General features: G+C 45.3%; 1 protein-coding gene across 5 annotated transcripts in view; it reads right to left on the reverse strand.

Annotated features, from left to right (window-relative positions):
• TMEM181 (transmembrane protein 181) overlaps nucleotides 1-17,345 on the reverse strand; it is a 35,696-nt gene extending 18,351 nt beyond the window's left edge. Inside the window, exons 1-3 of one of the 5 annotated variants that reach the window (XM_075087834.1) lie at nucleotides 17,153-17,345; nucleotides 4,031-4,134; nucleotides 291-346 (exon numbers count right to left, since the gene is read on the reverse strand). In XM_075087834.1, coding sequence (XP_074943935.1) covers nucleotides 291-346; nucleotides 4,031-4,134; nucleotides 17,153-17,283 — 291 coding nt within the window. In that variant the 5' untranslated portion in view covers nucleotides 17,284-17,345. Of the gene's footprint in view, nucleotides 1-290; nucleotides 347-4,030; nucleotides 4,135-4,553; nucleotides 4,668-7,971; nucleotides 8,099-8,895; nucleotides 9,007-17,152 lie in introns of those variants that run through there. The other 4 variants (XM_075087839.1, XM_075087836.1, XM_075087838.1 and 1 more) reach the window with 4 other exon arrangements.
• Nucleotides 17,346-18,669: the final 1,324 nt, after the last annotated feature.

The following is an 18,669-nucleotide window of genomic DNA, read 5'->3' on the forward strand; positions in this document are numbered from 1 at the left end:
CAAGTGTTACTTTATCAGAAATTACTGGGCAGAAACATCATAGAATTCTCCATCTTACCTGCTCACAAAATTAAGAGACTAGAAATTGCTGCTGAGCCGCTCATGACATAACACAATGGTAGTTCAATATTGCATGTTCAATTTCAAACTGGAAAGCACCACATGGCCGTAAAGTTTTCCAGTAAAAATGTAAATGCTTAAAATAATCGGGCAGAAGGAGTGGAATGTTTAACATTACTGACATCAAATAAAGCCATACATGTAATCCAACAATACTTATTAGCTCTTACCTTTAAGCTGTTATTCAACTCGGTCCTTGCTACAGAGGTTTCAATCACATTAGGGCCTACACAATATATAAGAAGGAAGAAAGAAAACATTATTGAATTATGTGTATTACTGATAAGTAATAACATAAATATAGGATTTCAAAAGACTGTATAAAATACGTCCCTGCAAAGCAGGTAAATAGTATCCCACTTTTCAGATGTTTAAGCTGAAGGGTAAATCACTTAGGCATTTCAATATCATTAATAAACTTGGCCTGAATGTTCCTTTAAGCCCCTCTGCCATAGTATTTCTAGGCATGATTAAATAGGAAGTAAATTATAAATTAAGCAATCCATGTAGTTGTAGTCAGCAGTAAGGTTTCCCCTTAGCCTACTTAGGTATGCAAGAACACATGGTACTGGGGAGAAGAGGAATGCATGCCTGCATGTACATACACAAAAGTATGTACTCATGCATGCATATATATATATCTACAAAAAAGGACTAAACCAGAAAAATGAAAGGGAAGAGTAGGAAAAGGCCTGTATCTATATACCAGGGTGTGAACAAACACAGAGGAGAAGTATAGCAGGTAGGGACATAGGCAGGACATATATGTGTGTATTTGGGTCACTCCAGAGGCTTCCCAATCACAGTAAGATTTCTCTGTCCAAATGGTCTCCTCCCTTATGTATTCGGTCTGGCAATTAATGTAATTTATTAATCCTCAAAACATGCTATTTCAGCCACAAACTTAGTATTAAAAAAGTCATGTAAGAAAAGCAGCTTTCACAAAGACTGTGGACTTCAAAGTTTCTACAGAGAAACAATGGAAAAGAAGGAAGCTTGTAACTGAGCAACATGGGATCATTCTGTGCAAGAAGTATTTTAGGTTAGCTGTCACAACAGTTCTAAACATGCAGTGTTGCTTGGGCTTCTATAACCACTCTAACTGCAATATTAACCATCTTCCAGACTTTAAATGGAAAAATTAAGAATCCCACCCATCACACTCAAAGCTTCATATTAGAATTACAGTTCAACTTCACTAACAGCCACCCACTATAAAGTCAGTTCTGCATCACTGAACTTTTCAGTTCTCAAGTACCTATAAACATGGCAGATTTTTGGAAAGCTTTTCGGTTTTGAAAAGCGTAAGTCAACTTCAATAAGTGCTCACAGCTGATGTCATCATATTTCAGTAATTAAGTCATAACAAAACTAATAGAATGAGCCTTTTTAAAAAGCTGTTTTTTTTTTTACCAGAAGATATGAACTAATATTGGGGCAGGGGGATCATAGTCCCAGTTTTTAAGAACAACAACTGAAAAAATAATGATGTTCTACTGCTATAACTGCTACTCCTCTAGCAAGCAATATTTTAAAACTTTTTAAAGCGACTGATCAAAACAATGCTGTGGTCATATTATTAAAAAATGGTGATTAAACTACATTGCTATTATTTTTCTTTTAGTTTTGCTCAGTTAACAGAATCACATTGGAAAGCAAAGAACCACCCTGAGGTGGTGAACAGGAAAACTGCACAGGTGCAGAAAATGAGCTCTGCACCTTGGATTGTCCTTGCACTTGTCTCACCCCAAAGATAACATAGACCCATTGGGAAAAGTGAAAGAAAGGGAGTGTAACTTGAGGAACAAAAAAAACAAGTCTGCATCCATCTTGGGCTACAAGAACTGAAGAGCAACAGCCACCTCAGGTTAAACTGTCTTGTTTTCTCAGATGAGGACATGACTTCTGCTAGGCTTCCCAAACTGCAGGTAGAGATGTTGAGTACGGGCAAAGGCATATTCAAGTAGCACAGAAAATATGGATATATCTCCCACTTTTTCATTTACATAGTGGGTTTGGTGAATTTTGCTCGACTTCACCCTTTAATAAAGGAGCACTCTTGTTAGTGCCCCTCCCTCTATTCGTCGAAGACAGGAGCTGGCAACAGAAGCCACAAAAAACACCACAGTAAGTGTCCAGTGGGTCTCCTCCCAAGGTAAACAGCATTCTTTTAAAGATAAGTTATAATAATGAATTGTGTTCACGCATTGTCAACAAAACTATCCAGCAAACCAATCTTACAAGGACAAGAATCCCACAGCCTGCCATGCCAGTTCCTGAAGGGGATCACAGGTGAGTCCTGGGACCCCAGAGGGTACAGATAACCAAGCATTGCTTACAGCAGCCAAGTCCCCTGGACTAAAGGCAACCACATCATCAGATTGCTCTGCATGCAGGCACAATGCAACACACTAACACTGCTCTCTTTCAGGCTCTGCTACCAATTAAGAATGAAATGTTTTGTTTTTCTCTTCCAGGAGCACCGCTTTTCGCCTAGTCTCACATAAAACAACTTTCTTGCATTTATTGCAACTGGCCAGTATAAATACACAACTACAAACATGGTTCAGTTTTTAAGCCAAATGACAGTAAGTTAAGTAATTCCAGTTTTTTTCCCTTTATCATTCAGAAAAAATGAATTTTTGTAAATGTATTTATATGGTATTTTAGTGGCCAGATAATGCCCTTCAGCATCCTAAGGCAAGTCACAGGAATACCAGTGGTTAACCTTTATGAACGGAAAGTCTGTCTGGAACTTAGGCTGCTACAATAAATCAAACAGCAGGAAAGAAGGTTTTATTTCACAGGCAAATTGTATTATTTAATGCTATTATGAAGAATACACTGCCTACAAGCACGGATGGGCACAAAAAGCCCAAACAGCTGCCTCCAATTAACTCCCCTTCTTCCCAAAGCAGGCATGAGTGGATGAGTCCCAGGCCTGGGCAGCCCATCTCATTCTGATGGAAGCAAAGGACAGGGGAGAGGTAGACACAACCCTACAGATAGGTCAAGAGTTGTCAGTGACACAGGAGAACACACTGGGTGATGTGGAAAGAAGCATTAATGTGGGGGGAGGTGGTAACATCCTTAAATAATTCTTAAGTGACGGGGTGGGTTGCTAAATAAGTACAAGTCCCTCCCTTTCCCTCTCCCTGTCATTTAACTTCTGTGTTGACAAAGCTATCCTGACAGCAGAGTATAAGCTTGCTAACACTGCAGTGATAGCATGCTGACTTCTTTTTCAAGTATGTTTTGGACCTGGAAAAGCTCTCTAGCATGAAATACAGGGGGGTCCCATGCTTTCCATCTGTCTCATGACACTCTGCATCTCTGTTGACCAGACTTCTGTAAATGTCTCTGATACTCAGGACAAGTATCCAGGCACTACGTGCTTAGCCTTCCAGACCACATCATGACTCCCACAAAGGTCTTTGAAACCAGAAGCCTAAGCTCATACATGTTTGACAACAGAAGTTCGCATTTTTACATTACTAAAATATTTTATATGTCTGTAGCATTTATCACCCAAACATTTAGAAGGCTTTACAAACAGTTGTCGGTTTCCTCACAGGAAATCAAGTATTAGCGCCACCATTTTACAGATTGAAATACAAAGACGAATATCAATGTAGCAGCCTGCTGAAACATTATGTTACAATGAAGTTGGTTTTGTTTCACTTCATTGACTCTCCCCTGCAAAACAGTTGCAAATACCAAATCAGTGCAGGTAGTACTCCTATGGAAAAATGAGATGGGAGAAACACTTCCCCCTCCGTGTCAAAAGTAATGCTTCCTCAGACATCTCAGGGGCAGTAAGCTCATTAGCATTTAAATACATCTGTAAATACCAACAGGTTTAGACAAAGCACACAAGAACTGTAATCTTTTAAAAAGACAACATGCTTACCTGCTATTCCTATGAAGACTGTCAAACCAAAACAAAGAAAGAACACTACAAAGACCAGAACAAAATGCCGTTTGGACAGTGTATATAATCGCATCGGTGCCAGCCTACAGGAAGCAAGAGAAAGCACAGAATTAGCTGTTAGTCGTATTTCTAAAGGTGGGGGGGGAAGGGAACGGACCTCATTCATTCCTCCAGAAAGAAAATTAAACCAAACTCTGAAACATGTAACAGTAAGAGAACAAAAATAATGCTGCTTTATAGAGCAAGGATAACTACTAGGAATTATTAGACATATGTACGTGCATGCACATCTGTGCCCCCAAATGTATGAATTTTGCCCATTCTTTGTATGCTAGGGTTTTCTATTATCCTAAGACTAGAGCAAGAGAAAGCATTTCTTAGAGGGAGAAAAAGTTACTTTTTTTTTTAGTTCACTCATTAATAATTTAAACATCCAAGACACCATGTCTTGGGCAATGACAGCTTAACCTAAAGGGATCGACACCAGTAACAACTCAGTTACCTGCACAGGATACTGATGAGTTTTCTACGCCCTATATACTTCATCCCTGCGGGATCACCCTTAACAAGGAGTAAGGCAGAACTCCAGATCTGCTAGATGTGCATGCTCAGGCTCTGCATTCTTGTCTGAGCTCCACCAAAGCTTGGGAAATAGAAACCTGAACTTAGGTTTATTATTAGACACTTAAATACAAATACACATAAAAGCAATGACATCTCTTCCATAACCAGTTGGTGGTTATCATTAGGTTAAAGACAAAATAGAGGGGGAAAAAAAGTACTAAAAGGACCAATTGCTTTCTCTTGGAAACAGGCAATTTCAAGTTCTGTTAGCTTGAGGGAAATATATATCAAAGAATTAATCCTACATAATGAACCCCTCCTTTATCTTCATTCTTGTTAAATGCATAGCTCAAAAAAAGACAAATCCACCATATTTCAATATACAGCCAACATTTTGTTTTGAGTTATGCCGGAGCTGAGCCATCACGTAGTTGATTTTCTACTGCTGCTCCAGTAGGTATGATCACAGAAAGCTGTACAATTTATATGGGAAAGCTGTAGGATTGGGGGTGGGGGGTGGTGGTGGTGTTTTCCAATGAAGCTGCAAGAGCACCACCATGGAAGGAAATGAAAGCATAAGACTTTAATGACAGTGTTGCCTTTCAGCTTGGAATAAAACTTATTTTCACCACCTGCATGGTGCTCTGTTTCACCACTTTAATGAAGAGATGCAGAAAAGGTGGTAGAATCCTTTCCATAATCCCAGCCTGAAATCTGGGACCAGGTACCCCGGGCCTACATGCCTGGCAGCCCTTAAAAAAGCAAGGCAAACAATTCACTTTAAACCAGTAAAAGGATTTAATAACAACTCTATTTTCTTTAAGAATTACTGCAATCTCTCCCAATAAGGCACTACAAAAATAATTACATCATTCCTTTACCGTAAAGTTTGAAAGATCCACATCTTAATTTAACTCACAAAGGAGGTGGGGAAGGGAGGAAAAACTCACAGAAGTAATGCAAACTGCAAGCAAGTAACTGTAAATGTTACAAGTTTGAACGAACTGGCTGTACAGCACTCCGGGCATAGCACCTGCAAACGACGCGTAATTTGCCTCACCACATGCTGTTAGGCAGAGCAAAAGCCCTGCATCAGCCTAGGAAGTGGGAATAGCTGGTTGTACAGGCAAAAAAGGTAAATCGACCATTAAATTATCACAATCATAAATAGGAACAGATCAGATCTCTGTCACAGAGATCACCACACAGAAGTCTCACAGACAAATATGATTTTAAGTTCACTTTGAAAAATGCCAATTAATAGAGGCATTTCAAACCAGGACATGTCCGCACACATTTTGCAGAGTTATAACTACAGGATTTTCCTTAAATCAACGTCTTAACACCTCAGCATCCATGCACTTAAACCACTTTAAAGCTATTACATCTGTACTAGTACTAAAATAACTAATGAACTAAGGTGCATTTTCCTATTTGTACCAAGGGCTCCTTCAGTTCCACAGATGAGCCGGTAAAAACACCATGTACGGGATATTACCTTGAGATGCAAAAATACTAATCTTACCAAGAAAATCCTGCTTTATAAAAATGGGACATAAAATGTTGGTATGCCTAAAGGGTTCAAGTGGATGCCAAATGTTTCATGGAAGAGGACGCACTGAGGCCCACTCAAAACACAGAAAGCAGGTCTGGATTGGAAAGCCCACAGGTCGAGAAAGTATCACACATGCTTGTGCTGTTCTTAACAGCTTACACCTAGGCATCCGCTCAACAGCTGCAGTCTGATGCAGGACACTTCTGACTTGCTACGCATATTCTTGGTTCTTTTGATCAGCTTCCTAATTTCCAAGTTTTTGTAGATATTTCAAAGTGCATAATGTGAACACGAAGAGCACCTTCATCTCCACAGTCCTTACAGAAAATTTACCAGAATTCACCCAGCCAACACTCACAGCTCTTGACAATTATCACATTGGTTTACTCATATGCCAGAGCACAGATGCATTTGCAAGCTTTCAAAGAAATATGTTCCAGACATTGGCTCATTCTTTATTCCAGCTCCTCTCCAGGTAGTGCAACACCTAGTAGTCAAAATGGGTAGGTATACACCTACCTAAGGACAGTCATGCTGGCACTTTACGAGGAGTGGAGACCAGAGAGAGTAGGGACACGCTGTGTCTGTTCCTTCTTCTTCCATACTGGTACTACTGAAGTCTCATTTAAGCCACTGACCATATGTGCTATTTTACAGCTCAGTAAGGCAACATGGACACTTTTTGTAGGAGGAAATGCAAAGAAATCAGCCAAATCTTAACTACATTTATTGTGACAGCGAATAATTTATATAGCATTCCTATCAGATGATGTATTCTCCACTGCCCCTCGCTGCGATAACAGAACTTCCTTGTGTGGTTAAGTGTCTCATTTCAACCTATCACGCACTGACATAGAGAGCAGATACAATGATCCTCCCATATGTCAATTGTTTAACATCTGCCTCTTGGAAAGACATTATACAAAACTTATGAATATTCATAACTGCACGTTGATGATCCCCAAGTAACAGCTTCTTTCTAACACCTAAAAGGCATTTATGGGAGAAGAAAAAAAGGTTCCTCACTCTGGAAGCACCTGTTCAAACAAGAACTGTGCTTTGCTTTACCAGTGGAAGGTGCTTTAATCAACCCAGACAAGGCAGTCCGAACCTTAAGACTAGACATCCACAAGTCTGCAGATTTCTCAGCCACCTTTTACCACTTGTACTGCATTTTATCCTAACTCAGGGATAAACTAAATATTGTATAATTAAATTGTCTGAAACTAACTGCAAAGGAACAGAAAGCACTGAGATACAAACAGAAATATTATACTTAGACATCTCAAATAGTAGTCAGTAAAAACGAAACTGCTCTAATGCCATCTGTGATAGAGCAAACTATAGAAATGCACAGCCATAACAACTGTAATCTTTCAATAGCCATTCATACGTGATATGTAAAGGCAGGTTAAATCTTGCTCTTTGAGTAAAGTTTTTGCTCAAATGGGTAAGCAAAATGTTTCTCAGGCTATTCCTCATCTTCAAATAACTTCTCGTGCCTGCAGAACACAGTCTTTACTAGACTAAAGACTATCATGAAAAACAGAGCCTTTTATGCAATATTTTTCACTTAAGACTGCCACTTTACAGATGGGAAGGCTGTGACAAAAGCGGGCTAAAGCAGTAGGAAGCAGAGAGTTGATATTAAAATCAGAAATAACTCACTTTTATGCGCAGTAGTTTTTCTGACATACTAGCCTCAACACTCTGCCTCCAACTGCTCTTTTCTATTTTAGGCTCACTCCCAAATAAAACCACCCAAACCACTTTGATTTAAATGATTATATATACTACCTACATTCACAGTACTGGGTCTATACATACTGCAGTTTCTCACAGTTTAAAGACACTGCTTGCTTTGGCATCCCTCAGAAGACCTTGAGTTTCTTCTTGCAGATGTATTCCACCATGGTTAATGACTAACAAGGCAGCACATGACTACATAAAAAGATGCATACAATTAATATTAACAGTTCTACGTGGTACTGTTATAGGACAACTGACAGCTAAACACGACTGCTTGCGTGCACAGTGTGGGTTTGGCACTTTTATAAGTGTCATGGTTGTTTTATTAATTGAAGTCTGAGTAATTAGTCAGGGTTCATGGCTCTATCCATGTGGATACACATCCGGGAAAACAAGTTTTCCCTTAACAGACAATCTGAGATTGGAGATACAGGGGGGTTTGTTCACCACGTAAGAGGAAAAACCACAGCGTTCCTCTGAAGAAGTGGGTAGTCGCTCTCAGGTTTCTGACTGGCGAACCATAGCCTCAGAAACATTAAGTTCTGATCTATTTCCTTAATGAGAATTAACGTGTATAAACCGAAGGCCAAGACTCGGGTCTTTACAGGGGGAAAAGCTTAAATTACCGAATCTGGCCAGGGGAAGGCATTTCTTGCCCCAGACCCAGGCAAACAAGTACGTCCTGCTCCCGGCATCCCCTCCCCTCCCTAAGGCCGGGACGACGGCAGCCGCGGGGCCCCCCACGGGCAGGCTCCCCTCACGGGCGGGCCCTCCCCCGGCGGGCTCCCCGCCGGCCGTTAAACCTCCGTTCCCGCCGCCAGCGCCCGAGCGCGAGGGCAGCCCCGCGAGCCCCCAGCGAGCCGCCACCCCGCCCCGCCCGCGCCAGACCCCCTCCCGCCGCCGCTGTGTCCTCCCCCCCGCCACCGCGCGAGAGGGGACCCCCCCCCCGCCCTCTCCTCCCCCGCCCACCACTCACGGCTCCATGCCGGCGCCGCATGCGCAGTGGAGGCACCACCTCCGCCACACCCCCGGCAGCCGCCGCCGCCGTGGCACAATCGCGAGTGGTGCCTGGTGGCGGCTTCCGCGTGCGTCACCCGGCCGCCACGCGACTCGAGAGACGTCACGGCACCCCCGCCGCTCTGCCGCCGCGGGGCCGAAGGGCGACGATGCTGGCGGCGGGGCCGGGAAGCAGCTGGTCCGCCCGGGCTGAGGTGCCGCACGACAAGCCGCAGCCGCCGCGGGAGAGCCGCCGGGGCGCGCAACAGGCGCAGTCACCGCCCGCCCCGGGGCCGCCGGGGGAAGGGAGAGAGGGCCGCTCGGGAGGGCAGCTCGAACCGGGCGCTGAGCTTCGGCGCCTTCGCTTTGGCGGGCAGGCCTTGAGCCCCAGCACGCGCTTGTCCCCCTCCCCCCGCTGAGCGCCGGGCGCCATAGCGCACCGTTCCCTGCGGCGGCGGCAGCGCCGGCCGCGCTCGCAGGGCCCTCCTTCAGCTTGTGTCGTGGTAGCGGCAGCCGCGTTCAGCGTAGGGAACTATAACCGTGTAAACGGAGAATAAGTAAGACAGAGAAGTGGTTCTGAATCTGGTTTAAACCTGCCCCTTTCCGGCGTAAGGACTGACGCGGCTCATCCGTGCCGAGTGTGTGCATGAACATGGCTCCGGAGCAGGCTGCCCAGGGAGGCAGTCACGGCGCCAGGCCTGGCGACATTCGAGAAGCCCTTGGACAACGCCCTCAGACGCATGGTGTGAATTTTAGGGTTGTCCTGTGCAGGGGCAGGAGTTGGACTTGATGATCCTTGCGGGTCCTGTCCAACTCGGGACATTCTATGTGTGGTGCCTGTTAGAGATGGCCTCCGGGTTTGCAAAGGACTTTTTTCAGCCTGATCAAAGGGCGATGGCTTTTTCAGCAGAGTGAAAATGCCATCGCTGCAGTCACCTGCAGGCAGCTTTGTGGTGTTCAAGAGATGTGATTAATGTATCATGTTCACAGAGAATTTAGTCAGCTCACAAGCACTGGAAATTAAATCCTAGGAGTAAGCTACTGCTTTAAACATACTACTTAATGAAAATCCCCAGATTGCACCTAACGCTATCTTATTCTTGCACAAATGCTGAGATAAAGTTGGATTTTGTTCTGCTTTCCTATTAAATATCCCAAGACTGGGCAACAAAGATTGTCAACAGACACACTGGGAAGAGATTATGAGAATTAGGCAAGCTTTGGGATAAATTGGCCAAGTTATATTTTTAATCATTTTTGATAGCTCTAATATTTGTTTATAAAAAGCCAGCACTGCAGTTACTTAAATATCTGGGGATACTTGGTGTCTGGCCTAGGATAAAATTCAGAGTAAAACTTCCCAGTTTTGGTGTTTGTCATATACGTAAGGTAGAGCCATGTCAGGATGACCTCAGAAATATTTAGATAGATCAGTCAACATAAAATTTACAAATTATCTGTTCAAGAATCAAATATTTCCATTAAAAGCTTACGTATGTGGTAAGATGATTTTACTGCACTGACTTTTTAAAGGTACTTGACATTAATAATATTATTCATTTCATTCAATTGCCCTACGGGTAATTCATGTCACTACTGGTGACCTGAGGACCCAGCATGTCTCTTGTAGAACACCACTAAAGCCCAAAGAAACATGCTGGGAATTAATTCAGTCATTGACACCGGTATTTATCCTGTCGGTTAAAGGTGTGATTTACAGCACTGGTGTTCATTCAGTAATCTCATAAAAAAGCTGTCTTGGGAAATGCAGAATACCAAGTGACAAAGGAAAGGCATTTATAAATTTTGTATCGACAAGAATCACTACTGTAGGGCAGAAAAGAAAGCTTGGAATAATTAGGACAACGCAATGGTACCCAGAACAAGATGGCACTGCCGAGCCACAACTTGAAGTCCTTCGGTCACCGCTGACTATGATGTGCAGTGTGTAGCTTTCAGCACACTTCAGGTCTCTCCAACAAGTTCTCTCTGGCCAGAAAATGATGCAATGATGCTTACAGCATCCGTGACCATTCCCGGCATTCTGGGAAGCACAGTTGCAGAGACCGCTGCCATTTATGTGCGCATGTCTGAGCTATTTGGATGATTGCTCCAATCCCCCCGGCACTCAGGTGTCCCACTAACACGAATGAATTTATTCTCCTCCAAACAAAAACACATTCTTATTGAATGGGTAGGAAACGGAAGCACAGGGAGACTGAGCCTTGCCAAAAGTCACTTGGAGAACAGTGTGGGTGGCAGAGTTGAAATCCAGCTCACTTCAATTGGCCATGGGACCACTTTTCTTCTTGCTATCTACCAGCTTTCGAAGGGTTGTGACTAGACTATAAACACATACGTTGCACCCTGTAAGTTTTGTGAAAATAGTGGTACTGAGTTTACAAACTAAACACTCGGAAGGCACTGTGAAACCCCTCTCCCTCCACAGACACAGAGTCAATCAGTCGCTCTACTTTGTGCCTTGCAAGAAGGTGCCTTGCTCTGTGCCTTGTCCAACCTCCTCTGGGGTGAAAGAGCGCAAGAAGCTACTGTCTGCCTCATCTATAGTGGAAACTGGATGGTGTACGGTGAATGAGGCTTGTAAGAAGAGGCAGGCTGATCTACGAATAAGGAGGCTGAATGCCAGCTTGGTCAGGTTTCTACTCACACTAACCACATTGACACTCACACTATAGTTTCATGACCACTTTATACTCATACCTACAGCTTTAGTGACAAAAGAAGAAATTCAGCCTCTCTGTAGCTCTTGGACTTTTGCTGGCATGAATATTTGTGCAGTAGAGTGGTGAATCAAATAATGGAAATTATCTGAGTTAAAAGTCACAGAAAAAAGAATATGTTCTGCTGGATCAGTTGCTCAGTGGCTGTGCAGCTACAGGAACGTTTGTGGGCAGGTGAGGAAGACAGCAGGAATTTCTGACTAGGGAAAGGAGAGCCAGGATGGCTTCTTCCAGCTGCAGAGCCAGCTTATGGTAGCTGAAAGCAATCATGAAGCTACAGTGCTATTCTCCTCCTCATGCTGTTTCAAGCCTTCTAGCTCTAGCTGTGTACTTCACACCAGGGTCATTCGGGTTCTTCCCCCAATTGCCAGGACCCAGCAGTGAGCCCTGGAAGAACAAGAGAGAGGTACCAGCTGTTGCTTGAAGCAGCTACTGAAGATCCTGCCTGGGTCTAGGCTGGAAGCAGCATGAACCTTCAGGGGATTTGACTGCAATTCTCCAGCAAGGTCTTGCTGACCCCTTGGCTTCTCACAGACTTGCACTTTGAGCACTTGGGAAAGATTTTAAGAAGGTGAGAAGTGTATCCTTATCACAACAGTTCTCTCTGGCAAAATTCAAGGTCCTTCTCTGAAGCACACAGGCACTAGATTTTCTCTAGGGAAAAATGAAGACCTTCTCCTTATTGCCAAGCCAAATTATGTGCTATTCCCTGGTCTTCTTGCCAAAGGAGCAGAACCACTGTGAATTAATTTTCCGCACATGTTTTGAGGATTAGCTATGTTTTAATGAACTGGAAACACTAATAGGATATGTTGAGAAATTAAGAATATCAGTATCATCTATAATTACCTCTTCTGTTACTCATATAAGCAACTTCAACCATTAATTAAAGCTGTAAGTTAAATAATACATTTCACAATATCCTCTATATAGTCTTTTCTTTCTGATGAACAAAATGTCATATTATTGCATGATAGGCATTTAAAATGTATCTCTTATTTAAAGCAGTGCGGATTGTAGGTAATTTATCTTAATCTCTCGGTACTATTACTAAATTCAGTGCCAACACCACGCTTCCCTGTATAGGCTGATTGGCCAGTGGGATATGTTCATCAGCTTAGAAATTGATTTTTCAAGAATACCAAGTCATTAGTTATAGTTATGTGACTCTGATGTCAGACCACAATTTGGCCACCCTCCTGCTTTCTCCTCTATATCGGGTAGGCACTTTGATTGCTTGCTTGCCTAGCAAAACGTTTTCAGCATGCTGAACACTTCAAGGCTAGCTACGGGGTAGAGTTAGGACACTCCCACTGAAATAACGTCACCTGATTGGGAGGCCTGGTGACTTCCAGTAAGCTTTGCGTACCTCACTGGCAACAGGTCGGAGAGATAAAAATACAGATGGTTTAGTACCATCGGTACTAAGCTCTTTTCATACCAATAACTTACTTTAAATCGCCTAGTGCTGGGGAGGGAGCCCTTGGCTGCGAGCCCTCCATCAGCCATCCCTGCCCAGCCATCTCGGCCAGGAGGCACGCTAGGGGAGGAAGGAACATATTGGAGTGGGAGGGAGAGGCACCAGAGAACAAACTGTTCATTCAAGTGGCTTGTCTGGAGCAATTTTTCAGGGGTGTAAATTAGAATAATCCCAAAGTTGCTGTAATAAATCAAGGGCTGGTACGCTTTGTGGCAGTCCCCAGGATTGATGGGAGAGCACAACACTTTTCCCTCTGCCTTCTCTGAGCTTATCTACTGCACCAAACATCTCCTGGTGTACCACAGGCTAATCCTAGGCATACGAAGTCCAGACCAATCTTGTATTTGGGTTACCAATGAGGTTATTTACTATTGTGCCCATTAGTCTGTAGATCTATAGTCTCTTTTACAAGCATACTGTAAAGTGCCATGTCTGCCTGAGGGAACTATTAACCTAGACAGATGGTGTCAATCAGTGTTCTGAGCCACGGCTAACCCTGCTCTCTCCATCTCTCCCAGGTGGCTGGGTAAACTAGCACTTGCTCTTGGTGGGGAAATACACCAGGAGGCACAATTTAGAGGCTATCCTGGGCTCTTGGGCAGAACAAACTCACTAACATGGAAACTCCTTCACCTGTCTAGTATGGATGAGTGTCCTGAGGCTCTGCGGAACAAGGGTAGTGTAGCTTAGGATGGCTGAGGATCCTGCCCCGCTTAGTTGTCATCCGTACCCAAAGAACAGGCTGCTCACAGACAGCTGCTGAACCACACGTTCAGGAGCACTGTGCTTTGAAGGAAGCCATCACCAAAAAGATGTGACTAAACTGCAACAGCCTCAGAGCTGAATCAGAAATGACTTAGCCATCCAAGCAGGGAGAGCACAGTTACTTGGGATAACAGCCTCATCGGCCATCTCTGAGCTAGCTCATCCCTTCGCACCGAGTCCCGTCACATACCAGCACAGCGTACGAGTAGCGCTCCTGAGTCCAAGGCAGGCTGTTTCCCTGCCAGTCACAAAGGGCACTGCTTGGTGTTTTTCTATTCCTGCATAAGCTGTGCTCCAAAGCCTTCCAGTTTTGAGTTTTTCTGTTGTCACTCCAAGAATCATGTCCTTACAGAAATCAGGAGAGAGACTGCAGCAGCCAATTTTAAAATTTATTTTTCTGGCAAATATTGATTACTTGCAAGCTCACCCACCCCTCCTCTGCCTTCCCTACCACTTAATGGACTAGACTGTTGCATTTCCAAAGAGGCAATAGAAACCACCAGCTGATGTCCAAATGGCTTTGCTCAGCCCGCGGAAGTTAAGGCTGGCAGTGATTGATAGCCTCACATTTGTGAATACAGTGTGTGAGAGGGAAAAATTATATGTTTTTTATATGGTTTTACCATCTCTTAATTTTGTTAGTCTGGTGTAAGATACTATTTGCTTTTAGCAACCTGGTTATTTTAGAGAACCTAGTTGGTTTGAAGTGAAGACAAGCCACATGGCTTTTCCTTGATCAAATTTCCAAAATTCCTTCTGCCTTCAGAGCAGCAAGGCTCTCCATTACATCCCTCAGTATGCTCATTTATGACCTGTCCAAATGTACTGAATGAAATAGGGAGAGAGGAGAGGAAGAAATAGCTAATTCTCCTTCCCATAAGGGAGAGCTGGCTGTAAGAAGAATGCACAGTACCATCAAGAAACCCTCCTCCTTACCAGGAATCTAAAAAGCAGGTGCCGATGCTACATCCATCCATAACACTAAAAGGGAAATACTCACCAGAACAGCAGGTACGCAGTGAGAGTAACAGTAAACTCACTCTATGCTAGGTCACTTAGGTTAGGATCTTGGGAATGCAGAGAAGTACTAGCATGATTTCTAAGTCACAAAACATTATTTCCTTGCCAAGAGCCTGATATTACTCCATTTCAGTCTAGACAACATGCAGCTGATACCTCTTGGGGATCCTCTCAGTGAAAAAAGGGCAATCTAGCACTAACTCTACCAGCTCATTTGATCTGGTGGAGTAGTGTCTTCTCTTTTCAATACAGAAAGTCCCTCCATACACACTTAGACATAAAAATGAGTTAATGACAATTTACCTTGGAGAGATCGAGTTTCTTCTGGAAACGAAGCTGAATAAATGCCTCTCCTGAGACCTTTTATTTGTTAATCCAAAGCATATCTCTCCCTCCTTTCTCTGTTCTAGTGCCAATATCCATTATCACACTGCCAGATGCGCACAGGTACGTTTCCATCACTCCTTATCACATCCTGTGGCTTCTCACACCATGCTCAGGTACAAAGAGCCACTGTTTTGACAGGCAGGATGGTCTTTATGCTAAATTCTGCCAAGTTGCCAGGCAGTGTTTCCAAACTCCGTGACTCTTTGTAGTTTTTGCTATTGTGATCGATGAGACAGATTTGATCTAATGGACCACATGCCCATTCATTGGGGAAAGCAGACACAGCGTGCTGAAGTCAAATGATCTAAGCAGAAGATATGATCAGATTCATAGTAAGGTAGAGCTGGAAGAGACCTCACAAGGTACTTAATCTTTCCTTCTGTCTCAAGAGAGCATCTGCCAGATCTATGTTTTTCTTGGCATGCATTTGTCAAAAGTTTTTAAAGACCTCCAATGATGGAGATGCTATGGTTCCCCTGGATAATCCTTTCTACAGTGTTTCACCATCCTTCCCATTCAGTTTTTTTCCTAATGTCTAATAAGAACTTTTATTGCTTCAATTACTCTGTAATCTTTTGTCCAAGATTACATGATGGATGAACATGAAGTTTCTCTTTGCAGAAATTCCTATTCCTCCAGCTTGGATGTTTCTTCTTTTTGGGGAGCAACCCCAGTTTTTCCCCACAGCTATGTTTTCTAGGCTTTTGATTATCCATATCTCTGTCCTTATGCTCTCTTCCACTGGCAGGCCCTTGAATTGTGGTGCCCAGAACTGGACAGAGCTCCGGCTAAGGTCTGGAGTGGTGACTAAAGCAGATGGTTTAATTCTTACATCTTATGAACCCTGCTTCTGCTGTACACCCCAAATTACTATACCTTTTTCACAGGTATAAGACAATGTCATTGTTGAAAGAGGTTATTTTACAAAGCATTACAATTCCCATACCCTTTTTAAAAAAAAAGTTATATAACTGCTCCTTCCCCAGCCAGTGTTTGTGTGGCTGAATAGCATTCATTCTCTGTGTAGCTCCTGGCATTTGTTTCTCCTGATTATCATTCTACTTTTTCTGACCTTTGATCCAAAAACTCTTTTAATTTATAACCCAGTCCTCCAGCACCTTTGCAGTCCTTCCTATCCTTGTGTAACCTCAAAACATTGATACTCTCCAGCCATCACTGGTCATTTATGGAATCGGAAGACAGGGCCAGGCACAGAGGAAACATGGGTGTAGCCCACTCAGTACATCTGTCCCTTTCAACCTCGATCTTTGCCAACTACTCTGATTTCCCAGATGCTTTTGTAACTATTGCAGGATTGTTTCACGGCTGCTTTCAACCACGCTCCCCTAGCTTGCTATGGCAGTGGAAAACACATAGCGCAGAGGAAGGCAAATGGAAGTTGCTTTTATCACCTATGTAAGGACATTAATACATAAGGTAGGAGCAGAGGTGTTGGGCCTTCTGCCCAGAGGCGCTGCCCGTCCGAGTTCCCCTGGGCAGGGAAGGCAGGGCCAGGCTGGGCTGGGCAGGGCAGGGCAGGGCAGGGCAGGGCAGGCCCGGACTGGTCTCTGCCGTGTCCCGCTGCTGCCGCAGGCCCGGGACGACGGGGTCCGGGCGCCCACGGCGCCGCCGCCCCGAAGACGGGCCCCGGGCTGGGGCGGCTGCTCCCGGGTGCAGGGCCGGGGGTCGTCGCATGAAGCCCGGCCCCAGATTTCAAGCCGGTCCCCGGCCAACCACCTCCCCCCACCCCGCCCCCGCTCGCCCCATGAAGTCGGCCTGGTCCCCTCCGGAGCCGCGGCCGAGCGCCGGGCCCCGGGGAGGAGCCGCTCCCGCGCCGCCCGTACCGGTAGTAGCGGTCATCCTTGTAGGGGGTGAGGTCCTCCTTGATCTCCCGGTAGGTCTCCCGCACCCGCCTGCAGAAGCGCTTGACCTCGCCGCACAGCGGGCTGCCGAAGGCGGCGAAATCCGCCTCCATGCCGCCTCAGGCCCCGCGCTCCGCCATGGCGCCCCGCCAGAGCCCGCCCGGCGCAGGACCCGCAGCGGCGGCGGCGGCGGGGGGTGGGGGGGGAGGGCGGGGGGCGGTGGGAGCGGGGGGCGGGGGCGGGCCCTCGGCTCACGGCCCGCGGCCCGGGGGCGGCGGGAGCCGCTTCAGCACCACGGAGAGGGGCGGCCGGTGCGCGCCGCCGCCGCCGCCCGGGGGCGGCCCCGCTCCCGCTCCCGCCGCCGCTGCCCCCGCCCGGCGGGCGTTCCGGTGTTGGGGGCCGCCGGAGCAGCGGGAGGGCGGGGGCGTCCCTCCGGCTGCCGTGCCGAGAGCTTCTGAGCGCCCCCCGGCAGCCGGCGCCGGGCAGCCGGGTGGCCCCCGCCCGGCCTCCCGCCGGGCTCGGCTCTGCCCTCCCTCCTCCCCGCCGGCCCGCAGCTCCCCAGGGAAGTTAGCAAAGACCTCGCGTTACCCCTGCTGAAATTATCTGATTTTTAAAAAAATAAAGCCTTTTTGTTCCTAAAAACATACCGGCTCTATTGAAAATCAGTGTCCCGGTTTTTATTGCTTCTTTTACCCAGCCTTAATAAGGCCAATTTGCAACACTGAAGAAAGCCTAACGTGCGTTAAAGAAACCCTGCGCTAAATCCACTTTTCACGGTCATCATGCCATAATTGCTCCAACATTAGCAATGAGGCTGTTTAGATTTTCAGGGAGGCTTCTGCTGAGCTCCAGTCAATCTGCAGAGTGCCATGATGGCTTTATTTGCATTAAACTTTTCTTCATAAACAAATTAACATTTAAACACTGTTTTAAATTATTCTATCAATTCAAACCTTAATAATTCCCATGAATCAATGGCAATGATGGTATCCCTACTAAATATGAAAATACATTTCTACTCATATGTCCTTATTGCTTCCAGAGAGTATAGATACACAAGTCTGCTATACTGCCCCTCCCCTTCCCCATCCACGTTCAGGAAACTGGGCTGGGTTTGGGTGGGGGTTTTTTGGCATTGCCCTTAGTCTGTATTTTATCACATACCAGAACATGCACTTTTACTTAAAAGCCCACTCTGATGTCTCACCAATTCATGGTGACAAGAGGTTATTCCTGGTGGTGCAGTGGGAGAGGGGCGATACATCTTCCCCAGGAGGTGGCAGGGACAGAGCGAGAGAGGAAGGATCACCTTTGAGAATTTCTATGTCCCAACTCTGAATATTTCGAAGCCTGAGAAGACATAGTAGCAGCAGGACAAAAGCCACCTACCTGCACACTTAGGCTGGAGAGTGGCAGGTTCCTAACACGGGACTGTTGCTCTGGAGCATCCTCCACAGAGGAGCAAAGAGCCCAGCCAATGTTAGGGTAGAGCTTGACCA

This window comes from Phalacrocorax aristotelis, chromosome 3 (genome assembly GCF_949628215.1).
Source record: "Phalacrocorax aristotelis chromosome 3, bGulAri2.1, whole genome shotgun sequence".
Lineage (NCBI taxonomy): Eukaryota > Metazoa > Chordata > Aves > Suliformes > Phalacrocoracidae > Phalacrocorax > Phalacrocorax aristotelis.